Source organism: Struthio camelus, chromosome 1 (genome assembly GCF_040807025.1).
Source record: "Struthio camelus isolate bStrCam1 chromosome 1, bStrCam1.hap1, whole genome shotgun sequence".
Lineage (NCBI taxonomy): Eukaryota > Metazoa > Chordata > Aves > Struthioniformes > Struthionidae > Struthio > Struthio camelus.
This window is the reverse complement of record NC_090942.1, coordinates 78378112-78394798: the sequence shown is the minus strand read 5'-3', so window position 1 is coordinate 78394798 and position 16687 is coordinate 78378112. Positions and strand designations below refer to the sequence as shown.

At 42.0% G+C, this 16687-nt stretch overlaps 1 protein-coding gene across 2 annotated transcripts in view; it reads right to left on the bottom strand.

Moving 5' to 3' along the window:
• The window catches only part of PARVB (parvin beta), a 69976-nt gene that overhangs the window by 35690 nt on the left and 17599 nt on the right, over positions 1-16687 (bottom strand). For both annotated transcript variants that reach the window (XM_068951266.1, XM_068951276.1), the window contains exons 2-3: positions 9365-9454; positions 6369-6439 (exon numbers count right to left, since the gene is read on the bottom strand). In XM_068951266.1, coding sequence (XP_068807367.1) covers positions 6369-6439; positions 9365-9454 — 161 coding nt within the window. The remainder of the gene's footprint in view (positions 1-6368; positions 6440-9364; positions 9455-16687) is intronic.

Genomic DNA, 16687 nt, shown 5'->3' with positions numbered 1-16687 from the left:
CTTCGCAGGTGGGAAGCCACGACCACATTTGGAGAAAAACCTCCCTAGCTGCTCTTGTCTCTTTTTGGTTTTCTTCAGGGGACAGAGGGACACTTATGGTAAAGGGCTGGAGGGAGATGTTACAGTGAGTTTTTAAGCTAGTGAAGGACTGCCACAGCTGAAAGACAGTGGGAAGAGGGATACCATCTTTGGTCTTGAAGACTATCTACCAGTGCTACAGAAAAGCAGCTCCTCGATAATTAGATACTTTCTTGTCCCAGATCATCTAAAAACATATTTTTGCAGCCTGCCAATAAGGTGACTGTGCAGTTCTCCAGTGATATGAGCTTGATACACACAGACATCAATAGAAAACAACTGAAGAAATCAAAGCCATAGATTTGAGTCATCCATGAGATTTATAGGGAAGACTTTCAAAAAACATTTCAAGAAGCTGAAACTATCATTTAAAATCAGATCTCATTTAAGTCCTTACATGAAGCGGCCAGATTTCCAGAAGCATTCAGTCGCTCTGTTAAAGGAAGACTCAGAACACTAAAGTCTTTTGAAACCTGTAATTAACATTTTATTTCCTCTTTCCGGTGCTGACTGGCATTGAAGTCTGAATTTAGAAAATGCTAATGGATTATAAATAAAAACCTGAAAGTAGCTTTTTAATGTAGGAGCCAACATCCCATTTTAATTTGTTTAACTTTTGCAAGGGGAACAAAGCAACATCATTTGGGCTTATTTAAATGACTAACACGCAGAAATACTTTTTGACTCTTTTCTCACGGAGAGTCAGCTCTCTAGTTCTTCACAGTTGCTCCTTTATGCAAAGACAGAAGCAGAAAATATTCAAAAACCTGAGTGTCTAAAAAGTTAAACAGCTTGATAGGCACTGAGTACTTGGTGGGAAGCAGACCTAAGTTGCAGCCAGAGAGTTGTTCCAATGCATGAAAATGTAATTAATTTGGACCTGTCAAATCTCACTCTCCTCTACCCCGTTCCTTCACTTCTGTGCCTGCACTTTATATACCTGCAGTTCAATGCTAACTTTTAAGTCAGGGCAATGTTTGGTGCATAAAGTAACGGGTGCAAGAGACAGCCTGCAGGAGTGAGGAAGAGCTTTCCTGCAGCGCTCTTCCTCCCAGTGCCAGCCCTGCCTCTCCTCCTGCACCAGGGCTGGCAAAGCCAGTGCAAAGTCCCACGCGCCCCGATTGATCCCACATCCAGCAAACGTCTCCAACGCGTCCGTGGCTCGTCCTCTTGTTCAGCGCTTCGAGGCTCTCAGTGTTTCTTATGGCACCTTGCTGGATTGTAACTTTACAGAAAGCCACTTTTCTGTAAAGTCTTCTATAGGTTGAAGAATAAGCGTGATGCTAAAACTTTAATATAATATCCCCATGTCCTCAACACCATGCCTGCCCTTTCATGAACATCCATACTCACAGAAAACATCCCTGAATTGCATCAAACACTCAGGCACATGTGTTTGCAGTTATAAAATTTCCAGCAGTGCTTTAAATTCTGACATGTATATTTATTACACCATTTTTTGGCCAAACAAGTGTGTCTGATTCAATGAGCCATGTTGCATTACTAAACACTGGACTGAAAACTGAAAGTTGCCATGAGGGTGACAGCTGAAATAAAACGGTGCTAGAGATCTAGAAGGAAAAATGAGTCTGCCTGGCTCATTTGTTTTTTAATTCATGCAAGATGGGTTTTTGCATCAAACTATACCAGCTCTGTGAAGCATTTCTGTTTTGCAGGCTGACTGCTCCCATGGCAATGAGGCACTTTCAGAGTTAATCTGCAGAGTTCAAGGGCATAAGTACCCCATGATCACTGCGACATAGTAATGAACCAAATGAAAAACAAGACAAAATATATGAGTGCATCTGGTGCAATAGGAAAACAGGAAACCCAGTCACCAGAAGCAGCAAAGAAAGAAAACCCTGACTTTAATGACCCTTTTTTCCCCTCTGGGAGCTGAGAGAATTAGGAAGCAAAACTCAAAGGTTTGAAATTGTTACTGACTTCACGGTTGAACCTGGAAATTCATATAGAAAAATCATATGCAGGTCTGGAAACTTTTGTCTAACCACAAAGCTCTGGCAACCTGCAAACAAAGAGAAGAGTCTTTCTTTTTTAAAAGCGGACCATAGAGCATTTAAGAAGCAAGATGTGATTTGGTGACATGCGAAACCTTACCGAAAGGGCACAAAACTCCACAGCTTCGTTTTGGTTTTCTCTTCACCACAGTGAATCTAAACAAGCCATAAAATTGGTCCAGGAAAAAAAAAATACCAGAAGGAAAAAAAAATTCCTTCCACCATTACATGCAATACACAAAGAAACATCTGTGCACAACATGGAACACACAAATGTATCAGCCTCCTGATCTGTGAAAGTATTCAAAAGAGAGCTAGAAGAACCCCCAATACTCTTTAGAATTAGTGACATGGATAAACTAAGGGAATTTTAGAAGATATTAGCAGACATTGAATTTTAAACAAATTCACAGTAACACGCAGATGACAAACTTGATTTTAACCATTACCAATAACTGAAGCAAATAACAGCAAAGAGTGTATCCCAGGACACCTCATGTCCAATCACAAAATAGCCCAAGCTTGAAATTCAAATACTGAATTTTAGTTATACGCTTCTCACTTGGCAAATATTGGACAATGAATAAGAGAAGCTCAAACATTTCAGGTATAAGAAACAGATTTTGTAAATTAATTACTTTATATATCTGTGTGTAAATGTATGTTTGGATATAGATATACAGATATAGATAAAGTGCAACTCATCTCTCATTTTCTGATTTGAACTTTCAGCTTTGAGTCTTCCAGCAAATTTCACACTGCTCATCTTAAAAGTATCTCCTCAGCCACATACCAAACTGTATTTGATTACATACAAGCCAAATGCAGTGGGAGGGATAAAAAAAAAAAAAAAAAAGGCTGCTGGCCATAAAGGGAACTTATCTGAACACATCACTTCACATTGACAATTTATGGTAAACTATTTTTACAATACCATCAATTATAACAAACAATACTTTTTAAGTCATAGTTCTAGTTCCTGATCATTTTCTTAGGTACAAGAACATTTAAACCATCTATTTCAGCATCCCCAACCGCACAGCCTTCAACAAGGGGGATTCAGTGTGTATCTGCTTTGGTAAGACTAAGAAATGGTTTCTTTTTTTTTTTTTTTTTTCCTTTCGGTCTTTCTGCATTACCACAATGTTATACGGTCTGTCTCTCCAGAGCTAAAACAGCCCTTTCCTAATCACTTCCAAACACTCACAAAAGCTTGCACTGATCAATCCACTACGTATATAATTCCTCTGGCATCAGGCTAGCACAAATGAAAACTATTTTGTAGAGACAAAGAGATATTAAAGCAATGTCAGCATCAGATAGCCTTGCTTCCTTTTTCACCGTGTTTCCATTTACCCTGACTGTACGTGACTGACAGGAGAACAGAAACGCTCAAAATCAGTGCTGGCAAACTGTTGGCACCTCTTCTACCTCTGATGTCGAAAGAGATTTGGGCTGGCACCAGTGAAACTAATAGACATTGCCAAATTTAAAAGGCACCAGACACTATTGCTGCTATTATCACATTCATCCCTGAGGAGACAAAACACAGAACCATTCTGAACTATAAAAACCTCAATCTGTCCCACTCCTCACTCCTTGCTAGACTACGGAGACCTTTGATTTCAAGCTCTGCGGGGCAAAGCTACAGGGGTAGCACTTCACATGGCCAGTTCTATTCCAGCACTGGGGCTCTGGGAAAGGTTCATTAACCACTGAAGAACACAAAACAAGGAATAAATTGCTCCTTTTTTTTTGGAGTTACTCAAATTCCATGGTATAAAACAGTTTTGCCAACATACTTCAAACCCCTCCCTGGTTTACAGATTGACACCAACATAAAGTTGAATGTGTCTCCGGCTAAATCGCTCTGAAAACTCTCACCTGATGAGAGGTATGCAAATGTTTGGCAACTACCTAAATCAGATCATTTTCAAGTAGGCACTCTACAGGACATCTTTCTCTCCTTGCATAATGACTCTGAGGAAATAATTCCTAGTCAGATGCTGTTTCTTGCACCGGCTACTCTAGTCTAATGGGTAATACGTTACTCGCACTTCACACAAGTGTGTCCTGGCAGAGTGAACCAGAGCCTGATTCTGCAACGCAGTGTAGCACTCAGACACGTGCTGATGTTGCTCTGATTTTCATTCCTTTTGGAAAAGTTTTCAGGTTTTTAAAACCAAAAAATATTAACCTTGCTAAAGTATGATATCCCTGGAAGACGCTCCAATTCGCATTAAATTCAACAGCAGAGTTTCCAATTTACTTCAACAAAGCAAATGCAATCTCAGTATCACGTCTCCCACATCAGAGAGCGCACTGGGTTCCTTCACTGCAACCACTTTGGTTCTGCTGAATTATTCATGGTAAAGTCTCTGCTCCACTAGCAAGGAAACCACAGCATGTTTTGAAAGAGCGGTGTGAGACCACTGTATCTTTCGAGAGAATTAATGGATTTGGGTATTAACAAAGAAAGAATGAGCAAATTCACCTAATTTAAAACCACAATATATTCCAGGTGAACTAGAATAACAAAGAAACTTGAGCATAGCTCCCTGCTAAACTGGGTTGGATGTGGTTTTGTAATCCTAACCATGCTACTGCAGTGCTAATAAAAGCTCAGCGAGCTTATTTTAAAGATGTACAAAGTCAAGAGTTTGCTGAGGTGTTCTGTGAAGCGTACGTTCGTACATAGCGCACATAAGGTTTCCAGAAAGGAATGTGCAGCAGCCCATCCCCCTGCTCGGAGCGGGTATACATCATCCAAAGTTTTCAGACCCACTTAACCATAGCTACATTGTGGTTTCTAACAAAAACAATTTTTTAAAAACTCTTCATCCATAGGAAATGTAGCAGGAAGTAAAAGGCAAGCACAAAAGCTTTTTGGAAAGAGGTTGTAGTTATTCAGAACTGCCAGCACTTCTCTTCCTGCTCAAGCTTTCGCTGTGTTAACCTCAACCACTCAACCACATCGAAATGGTTCTCCTAAACACTAGTCTCTCAGGATCAAACCCTTCATCATACACAGCACAACCTGTGAGCACTCCTGAGGCCCGAAGCCACATCTCATGTCAGTGCAGCTGGGAACACGGTCATCCCTGACACCTTGGGCAGGTATCTCCAGTGATAATATAGATGCTGGACAATCTGGCCCATTTCCTTGCACACAGGTAAACTAGGGACTTTCAACCTCCCAGCCACACAGGATATGAATAAAGGGATAATCAAAGAGAAAGAAATATGAGAGGCAGAGCCACTGCAAACAAACGAAACCAAGCTTCTTTCCACATCCTGACCAACAGAACTGAAACGCCCACTGAACTCTCTGCTCTAATAAGCCATTAAGACCAATAATTCAAAGAAGTTCAAGAAGAGCACAGGCAAGGTCTTTTTATAAATGTCGAGTTACCCGTTGTCACAGTAAAAGTGATGAGAATTGTGTGGAAGATAACCAGAATAAACTCATGTTTAAGAACTTGTGAGCAACTGAATTACCAAGTCATGAGTTAGCAAGTTCTTGTGAGACAGCAAATCATTCATTCATTAACCTAACCTTTTTCTTGACATATACAATGGGCTGGAAGTGCACATGATTAGCTAAGGCAGTTGATCAACTTACTCTTCTGTTGGTCTCTGTCTATGCTCGGAGAGACCGTGATGCCATTCAGTATGAGAACTGAGGGCAGATAAGCCTGCATCTGTGTGCAGAAAAATTCTCATGACTGGAAGTGTCCTTTTTTCCTTTTGCTTCTTTTTTTAAGCAACAACAGAAGATAGGACAAAAAGAATCTCATTTACCACCTTCCTATAATGTCAGAGATCTCCCTCTACATCTCCACTACCATTCCCTTGTTCATTTCAGTCCTACTCTTTCCTTTCCTGAAATCTCACTATTGCTTTCCTAGACTCCTTCCCTGTTCTCGTCATGATAGGGAGCCTAGGTTCATGTGTCACTGAGAAGAATGGTGACTGCAGCTAGATTCAAGCTAAGCGTTGATCCTCACTTTGATAATCATAAGAACATAAATGGATCATGGAGCTTCACTCCATAACTACCACAGGAACTCTGACATCATTCACCCTTTTCTTGTTTCTGTTGCTGTTGCTTGTAGCCTTACCCAATTTCATCCGTGTTGGTGACCTCAGTTTTCACAGATATACTTCAGTAATGAGCTCTTACTCCTCAACTGTACTCTTGGTAACCAGCTTGCAAATGACGCTGGCTCACTATTTAAAGATTTTTAAATGGATGAAATACTGATTTCCTACCTTGATTAGTTCTTTGAACTTGGGGTCTTCTTTTGAGTTAGGATCAATCATGGTGCGTTCCTCATTCTCCTCTGTCCAAGTAAAACAGGAAACTTTAGTTAGATCCACCCCAAACGTACACTGCTGAGAATAATGCAACAATTACTATTCATGAAGTGGGCTGGCAGCTGACTAAGAAATGACAGCGCCTAGTCATTATCCTTGCAAGGGAATATCCAATGATCAAAGTGTTAGACATGTTTTTTCAGAGACACACAGAAAGATTACACAAGCCTAACTTCCCTAAAATAAAGATTGTCTCCACTGACCTTCCTTAGCTCAAATCCTCTTTATGCAGAATACACCAGGAAAATCACCGTCCTCAACACTAAGTGCTGCATATTAATATTACCATGCCAAAACCTGCAGTTAGTTAATTTTTCCTGCTCTCGATTTGTATTTAATTCATATTTGAAACAACCATGAAACAACCCTTCCCAAATAACACCATCTTGAAGAGTCCAGCAAACTTTTGGCACTACACTCGGTACAACAGCTGAGACTTGGGGTAATGGTCTGTGCCTCTCTTCTCCTGTTCCCTGAAACTAGGCACATCACAGGGTCACAAGTATGCTGCCCTGAGTGCATGGATTGCTTAAGCTGCAGTTAACCTGTACTGAAAATGAGTTCAATTTACATCATTTATATTTGGGCATGGAGGAAGGACATGAAGTAGATTTCTCAGGGGTACAGTCTTTTATTTCTTCTATTGCTGTGAGATGGAAAGATGTGAGAAACATGCTCCAATGGCAAGCAGGACAACCACAAGAAGCATGCATGTAAAGATTAATTATCACAAGGGATGATTTGACACAGAAATACCAGCAGTGAACTTTAGTTGTTAATCTGACTGAGCTAAACATCCTTTGGCTAGATTGTCTTTACCATAACAGCGCACAAGGATGCATGCATCAAATGCATGTTTAAATTCTACCGTAGATAAGGGCAGCAATATTTAGGAAGCAGCTGGAGCAAGTCTGGTATTTTAAATTCTGGTGCTTGCTTTCAAGGAGTAGACCTCTCCCTGCACCCTTCATTTCAGTTCCTTTAGCAGCCAAGTGATAGCTGTGGCCTAAGTTAGATCTGCGATAGCTGTGATAAGCTGTGATCTAAGTTAGTTCCTTTAAGTGGAGAGCACACCCTGGCTACGACACAACAGGAACAAAGGAATAGATGATGGTATCACAGCTATGTGAGGAGATCCACTTCTCTTCAGCTAAAATAAATCCATGGTTTCTGCAAATGCTTATCTTTAGCAGAGAGTTTCGACAGCCAATAGGGAAATGATGTTTATTTGAAGTCAATGGCCAATCACACACAAGCATTTACCTGCCTGAGCTTTATGTGGAAGAAATCTCTGAATTCTGATAAAGTCAGTGTATCCCATGCAGTTCACTTAGGTAGCCCAGCCTGCTTGTGTTTCCCTCGAGTTCGCGTGGATGGAAGCCAGACACACTTACCCTTCCCTAAAAGCAACACCATGTTCAAATACCAAAGCCAAGTGTGAATGTGCTGGTAACCCTAATTCTGCTGAATTGAGGGTGCCAAGCTTCAATCCTGAAAGTATCATAGCCACATTGCAGCACTCTGCTTGGATCCACTTCTCAGAAAAACTAATTAAACCCCGCTGGATCACTGCACTGATACGGTTATGCCATTTGCAGCTTTCAATTACATTAAGCATTTCTTGGCGGTACTGCATTGCTGGATGTCAACATTCCTTCCAGTATGACAACAAAGGAGGGGTTTTGATGCGACCACAGGTCACACGAGTCACCTGGCGCAGAGGAACCCTTTAAAATCTGCACAATGACCAAACCACATTGACCACCGTTACAGTGCTAGACTTCATTGCTGTTAGATGAGAAACATGAGATTCACACATCATAGGTACAAGACAGACTATACAGTCTAACTGGGTCGTGTTACATCTCCCCCAAACATCTGGATTCGGTATTTTGCAGGGCCTCTGTATGAAAAAAAAAGTCCCTGCTATCTGAACACGCTTGACAATTTTCCACAAACCTAGGAAGAAACATGAATTATTCTTCTCCTTTTTTTTTTTTCTTTCTTTCCTTTACTTCCTCATTACTCCCTGGGATGAGTCAGGCAGTCTAGCTGTAAGGAAGTGACACCCAATACACACCCCAAAAATCTGCAAACTGCAACCCTGAACAAGATTTGATACATGAGGGGGGGGAAAAAAGAAATAAAAATTTGAAAATTTACCTCCTTTCTATAAGGCGTCCATTGCCTTATAAACTTCTGTCCTTATAACATTTAATCGTTGTTTTCCCAGCCTAAATGCTCATCTGTTCATTCAGTATCAGATCTCATTTTGCCGTACAGTCAATTTGCAAAGCGTCAGCAACAATCAAAGGCAGAACATGGCATCCATTAGTTAACAACACTGTAGTATCTATACTGAGATTAGGTGGTTTAAGGGTTCCAAGAGAGCCTAGGAACCATATCATGCATTTCTGCTGTAGACTTGCTGTATGTTGGTGCTTTTGCACCTCAGTTCCCTATCTATGTATGGAGAAGATACTATCTTACCGCAGAAGGATATCTGCGAGGATAAACAAAGACTGAGATGCACTTGGGACAACGGGTTAATAGGAATGAAGTAAATTAAGCAGACAAATTCAGCAGTATTTTCCATCTAATTTTTCACAGTTGCCGACTTTTTGCTTTCACGATAACCACAGAAGAACTCAAGTGCTCTGCCACTTCACTATAATTTCCTATAATCTACTTAGTTTAAGAGCAGAGCTGGCATTTTGCTCTTTAAATTCCCTTTTAGCCCTTCTACTCTACATCTGCCATGCAACAGTTCATACTCAATTCTCTCGATTTCAGCTGAGCAATCTATATTCCACAGTAAAGCAATGGGTATGGGACCACAGCGATCTTCACTAATACCTAGTGAGTCTAGGCCTGTAGCATGAATACTGTACCTAGTAGCGTATCTTCTGGATGAATGTCCACGGTGCTGGGGTTCATTGGTGCGTTGATAGCATTTTTACCCTCTTCTTGCAGGTCGCTCACTAAAAAGAAGAAAAAATAGAAAGAGTGCAATAAATGCAAAGTTTGCAAGATATGTAAGGTAGAAGAGGGTATTAATAATAAGAGAAAACATCTGTTAGGCCCATTTGAAAATGGGCCCACAGTTAATGGAATTAGGAACTGCAGCTGCAGCGGAAAATAATATCAATGTAACATCCTTTTATAGCTTATTAAACTAAAGTCACCAGACTACCAGATGAAAATATTTTCAAGCGACTCAATTCTGTGGTAAGAGCAACCTCTGAGTGCTTGTTTCTCCAAAAAGAAAGGATGTGAGCCCCACTTGCAGGATGCCCCAGATCTAGAGCAGACAGCAAACTGTACAGCCAAACTCCTTTTCCGACAGCTCCACCACAGCAACTACTGTTTGCTATTGATCTTATTAAAAAGTCTCAAAGAATCCTGGGGAGACTTATCAAATAAGGATGAAAATGTATTTAATTCTAGCACTGCTGTTGGCTAAAAGACAGATGCAGCATAGTCAGGGGAACACAAATCTGGAATCTGTGATTCCAAGCTCTTATCCGAAACCTACAACTCCGATTTGGTGAAGTCAGTCAAGTACCCTGCATCAGTAAAATGTATACTAAAATACTTCCCTACCTTCCACAACATGGGAGGAGCTGAATTTGAGGAAAACTTTTGAGTAATTGTTTAGTATCTATGTAGAGTTTGTCAATAAGAAAAGCACTAGCATTGCTATAATGCTTTTACATTCTGTAAACTCAGCTAACAATTACTTCTTGCAAGTCAGACTACTGAAATACATGCATTTGAACTAGGAGCTACAAAGACAGTAATAAACCCCTTCTATTCAGTGACAGTGCTGTATCAGCATGGGCTAAGATCTTTTGTGGTGGTATTTGTGGTATTTCAGTCCCCTTTGGGAGAGGGAGTTGAAGTCTGATACTCTTTCAGGAGAAAAGCAAGGATTGCCAGATGAATAACCAGAAAATCTGCAAAGTAAGCTTCTCTGGAGGAAGAAGGAGTTACCTAAGAGTCACAGTATCCCAACAGGCACTTCCTTCAAGAACAGTCATTATTCCCCTTTCCTGTTGGAAAATCCAACCACAGGCTAATCATTTGCAGGCAGTGTGCAAACATTACCAAATCCTCCGTCAGTACTTGCCTTCTCTCCTGCTCTGCAGAGGGGGGAAAACAGAGATTCTCTTGCCTGAGAGGAGTACAGGGACTAACAACCCACTACAATCCCCACTTCCTTTCTCACAGATACATGAAAAGATGCTTCAAGCAAATTACCACACTTCTTAATGGCAGCTCCAAGATTTACTGCATGATATTATGCACAACAAAAATCCTCAGCTGTGAAATGCTGTTCTTAAGCAAGAAACAAACACCAGTCTCATAGACTAAGATCTAACGCCTCATGAACCACGTCAGAGTGGCTGGTTAGAATTAATATGGCACAGAGCTTGCGGGAAGGGGTCTGGCAGTAACCAGCAGTTTGTTTTCTGTGCTGTGTACCTTTCGCAAAGAGAAGAGAACAGAACAGCATTCACAATTGTATACAGCACACATGTGCTGCAGACTGAGATTTAACCTTCGGAGTAGGTGCCATCTTTAAAGAAACTCTTAATTGTCCCTTTTACGCATTCATTCTTATATTTTGGAAAAACTTTCAAATGAAAGCTAGGGAGCTAAGAGGCCTCATGCAACGGACCGAAACAGCTCTCTCAGCATGTTATCCAGAGCTATTTGTATGGTGCCAATTAGAGCTTTCTCACTCGAGCAGCTCTTGCACTGTGATTCCAAAAGGAATGCGGCCACAAGAAGCACCAATAAAATTGTGTGAAAACCAAACATTGCAGGTGAAGATATTTACAACACTGTGATGACTATAGTTGCCTACATCCCATTTAAACCACACTCCTTTTGAAAGTACCAACCTTCCTCCCAGATGTTACTCCCCTTTCATTATTACAGCATTAGGGAGTGCCAAGTGTCCAGCCAGCTCAGGTCACTGCTGCACTGAATGCTTTGCAGACATACAAGGGGGCTGGTAAGGTCCATGGGGCAGTGAACACACAGTACTATCTTCAGTGTAGGCTATCTAAACAAGATACTGCATACATTTTAAGCCAGACTGCTCTTAAAAGCAGCTGAACTGTTTTCAGTCCCTAAAGTTCAATGTCATATACACGTTCATTTTTTAAAATATCAAAATGATCTCCATATTCCTCCTAACACCTTGTTTCTGAGTAATTTGCTAATCTGAAAGAAAACATTCATATAGATTTGTGCATTAAGCCCCCTCCCTCAGCAGTGCCTCATCACAAGAGCAGCCACGTAAGACCCTTACGCTTGGTCTTCAAGTGCAATGTGGCTGGCCCAGTTCCACAGGATCAAAACACGCTCTCCAATTGCTAAAGGCAAAGCACTGCTGCTTCAGGAGGAAGCCTCCCAGAGGCTGCTGCCCAGAGCGAACCCTGGTTACAGAAAGCCCATGTCCTACACCAACAGCTGAGCAATGCATTCTTGCTGCAAACGTAAGCTTTCGTACCTGCTTTTCGGCGCTTTTTACACAGGAGCCCAGCCATTCTGGGCCCTTCGGCACGCAGAGCTCTGTCACACGCATCCGCAGACCAGCAGCGCCGGCAGTCCGAGTGCACACGGAGCGGTGGCAACTGGACAAGGGACCGACGCTTGGAGACGGCCAAACCTATGTTAATTTGGGCACAGTGACATCGGAGGAGGCAGTAAGAGAGTCTCCCAGCTGTTACGTGGGGGTGGGGGCCAGGGAAGGGAACAAGCACTTTGTGTGGTAGCTGGAAATTCAAGGATGACCCTAGCCAGGGGTCGCTACCATTGTCTCTTCCACAGCTCAGTAAGTGCCTCGCTTGGCCTGCTGCTGCCTGCTGAAGGGCAAGAACAGACACAAGCATTTCAAAAGCAGCATTTTCTCTACAAGAGGTTCCCTGAGAAAGTCATCTTCACCTTCTGGCCAAAGCACAGGAAGGTTTCACACCTCAGCAGCTTGTCAGAAGAACACGCAGGTTCACAAAGCAACCATCAACGCGCATATAAGCATATTCCCCTCAACATAAACGTTCTTACTTCATCATCCTCCATTTCCCTGTACCGCTAGGCCTGCCTGCAGGTTTTTAGAGATTTACTAAGAAAACGTACACTCCATAGGTCTTCAAAGCAGTCCCACGAGATAGAAAGGAAATGACAAAATGTTTTCAAAATCATCCACAGTTCCCGTGCAATTGCTCTCAGGAATATACATTTGCCAGGGTTTTTCCCAAAGCCTGCTGAACTCCAGAACCTCTTCACACTGTGTTTGAACAAGTGCTGAGGGCTTTTTCCCTGCTTTCTGCCCCCATATTCACTTACCACTGTTAAGCAGACAGAGAAACAGCAGCCCAAACAGGAAGCTGACCCACAACACGGGGACAAAAAACAGAACCTGCAAACCAGTCCATGGAGACAGCAATGAAAACAAATCAGTCAGGATGGAGCAACAGGTACATTTCCGGAAAGAACCCAATAAATGTTTTAATTAAAGTCGGCAAAGCCACAATAAAGAATGTCTTTCAGCTCACGCCTTCACAAACCCAAACATACCTAAAAAGATTATGGCTATAACTAGACGGGCAAACCCTAACCTCCTCTGACCCACCTCCAACTTTTCATCAGCAACAGTGGCTTTGCTGTAAGGTTTATTCCAGATCCTGACGTGGAATAAGTCACCCACGCAAGGGGGCATTTTACTGCTAGAACAGAGCTGAGCTTGCACAACACGTTATAGTCATGGTGAATCCTACACAGGGTATTACTAATCCTACCCTGCTCTCCACCTGCCCATTTGCAGGCCCTCTTCTTGCCCTTTTCCCTTCGCCCACAAGGAACATCTTCCCCAGTAATGCTGCCATAACTGTCTGCCCGCTCTCTAAATGAGATCTGTGCAAAACACCTTTCTCTAGAGCCAGATAATTTAATTCCACGGATCAGTCAGCGGCAGCTTGCAATAAGAGAAGACAAAAAGAGGCAGGAAATTGAGTGCAGGCCAGGGAGTAACCACTTAATCCAGCCTGGTCCCTGGCAAAACCTTTCCTGTATGTGTAGCCTGGGCTGCTTTGCCTGCTCCCGCTGGCACGCTGCATCATGGCAGACCTCTCTCGGACACACCAGCAAAACTCGTACGAGCAGCCCGAGCACCAGACAGGAAACGGGGAATGCTCTTCTGCTCACAAACAGCATTTGCCCCCACCTCGACCCACTACAGAGACTCTGGGAAACGCTTAAGTTTTAAGGTAAAACTTGCAAATGGCCTAAATGATTCAACTGTGAAGCTGCACAGCACAAGGCAGGCATAACTACAGGCACAGAAAATGATGCCTTGGAAAGATCTCTGACAGCTTTAGGTACTGTATCTCCTCCAGGTGTCTGCTACTCCCTCCACCCCCTTCTGGCTTGAGATCACCTCTCCGAGCTGAGCCTCAATTAAGGGGGCCACACTAGCCCTCTGAACCGCATGGGTACCACATCAGTCAACACTACCAAAATCCAACCACAACAAGGGATGGGGGTAAGGGGCATTCAGCAAAAACTCGGAGTATTTTCCTAAAGCAGAAATTTAAAATCTCAAGTGAAAGGTCACTTCTCTGCTGATCCCCAGGAAAGCAGCATAGGCTCCTGGCAGCCCTCAAAGGTTTCAGTGATTCTCCTGGCAGTCAATATGATTTAGCCACACCGGAAACTACACTGGCCTTTCAAACAAATGAATATAATGAGCAGATCATATACGCAGATGCTATACAGCACTACATCTGTAAGCCAAGCAGGCTGCCTCTATGCAGGGCTACATGTAAACTGCACAGAACAGAAGCAATGAGCTGCAGAAAGCTGGAAGCATCAAAGGTTGTCAAGGATTTCTCATGAGCCAGGAAATAACCTTTACAGGCTGCAGGAGCACTGTAAAAAAATAAATAAATAACTAAAAGGCCCCGTTTTCTCCTATTTATAAGAAAGGACAAGCTGATGTCAACAATCAAATCTTTTCTACCTTCATCTTTAATAATTTCAGTGTAATTTTAAGAAGCATTAACTTATCAAGGACACAGCACAGCTCATCTCTTAAGCCTTTACCAGCCACTGTCTTGTTTTAAAAAAAGTGACCACAAGCCTCTGCTTCTTAGAAAAACAGATGGTAAATGCTACTTAATTTTAGCTCTAGTTATTTCTGACTGCAGGATTGAGTCTCACCCCACAGAAAGCAGCAGCTGTCATAACGCTAATCACAGGATTTTGGGTACAGGGCTTTCTTTCGAATTCAAACAGCGCTGCTGAGCTGGATCCTCAGCATTGCCTCATCAAAACTTTTTCATTAGACACTTTCATCTCCTTATTAAACCCTGACTTTGGAAGCTATTGGACTGGTTTGTTATCCTTGGCTCAAGTACAGATGATTTGTTCAAATAACTTTGTCATCCTCTTTGGTACAAGTAGCACACAGAAGAGAAACATGCAATGACTACAGAACTAGAACTGCATGGGAAGCTCTTGGCCTGCTCCCCATTTTTTGTTACCGTTTCAGAAGCTTCCTTGATACTCATGGGGACAAAACCAAGACCAGGTGCACTTCTTCAGATAGTGCCTTACCTGCCTACAACTCCTACCATAAGGGTTCAGAAAATCACTTGAGAAATGGAAGGTCCCAGTTAAAGTCCATTCCTACTCTATTCAGATCAGGGACACAACCTTCATCCTCTCACACATCAGAAGAAGTGTCTACATCAGACAATTTCTCCTGATGAAGCAGTCATCCTTTACATAAAAGATTAATTATCTACCAGAGCTCCCACCTTCCACATGGGCAGGTATCAGACCAGAAGGATGGCAACAGTTCCCTGGAAGGTAAAGAGCCTGCAGTACCCATCTGTTTACCCGTTTCTCTGTTTGCCTGTCTAGCACATACCAACACACACCCATGCATGCACACAATTTCTACCTGACACCTAAAAGCCTTTCACAAAAAGAAGTCTTCAAAACTGAAAGTTTTCTAGAAATACAAAAGACCAAGTTTTATAAAAACTGGCATTTTCCAATAAATGCTGTTACACTGGAAAATTCCAAACCAGCCCCAAATGTAGCGCATGCTGATACATTGAGGCTCTTTGTCCCTTTTCCAGCAGCAGACCACACACAGAATTTACCAGTCTGCGACTGCAATACTAATTGCTTAACATTTACAAAAGGCTCTGAGATCTTTTGACAGAGACTGCAGGAGAACGACAAAGCCTCTATTAATTATAATGGAGAATTAACAATCCCAGGCAGATCAAAGGCAAAGACTTGATCAAATCCACATAAAGGCACTGTATCCAGCAACTGCATTCAAAACAGAACAACAGTAAGAAAGAAAATTATTTGTCTGCCTCGATAGATAGACAAGGCAATCACAACAGCTAGGCGCTGTTACTTAAAGAAATGGGAAGACCTTGAAGCTATAACTTAGCTTTAGCTAAAGCTAAAAAGGGAAGCTTTTAGGAAAGGGTTGTAATAATCCTGTTGTTTTAGTTGCAAAGAGCAGGCTACGCTTGCTTGCCTGGATGTGTTAAGTTTACAAAGACTAGTGGTCTATCTAGTGACTAAGAGAGCAAAAGATCTCCCTTTATTTTTGTCATAGGTTATATATATGCGTGTGTGTATACACACACACACACATACACGCACGCATATATATATAAATCAATATCACGGTACCTGACATGAGCCAGTCAGAAACTTTTACCCAAAGCTGGGGTTTTGTTTTGTTTGGGAGGGTGAAATACTGTTTTCAGTGGTTTTCCCATGAAAATTCTTATCCATCTATGGAGGGTTGGTTTTTTTTTATTTTCATTAAAAAAGAATTTGCATTTTTGGTGGGTGAAATCGGGAGATGTGCTGAGACAACTAGCATAACCCTGCTACAGCTGTCCTGGCCAGGCCTACACAAGTACCAGCCTTATTTAAAAGGGGAAGGGTGTGTTAAGACAGAATGGGGAAAAGAAGAGAAGAAATAGCTTAGAAAAGAAGAGCAATAAAGAGACCACAGCAACCCAAAGCAGTTTTCAAGGGCATTAACACTGACAACAAAACACTGCATCAGAAAAAAAAAAAAGAGAGAGAGAGAGAGAGAGAGAGAGAGAGAGAGAGAGAGGGAGAGAAAATGAGAATCTTACTAAGCAGATAGATCCTTAGCCATGGTT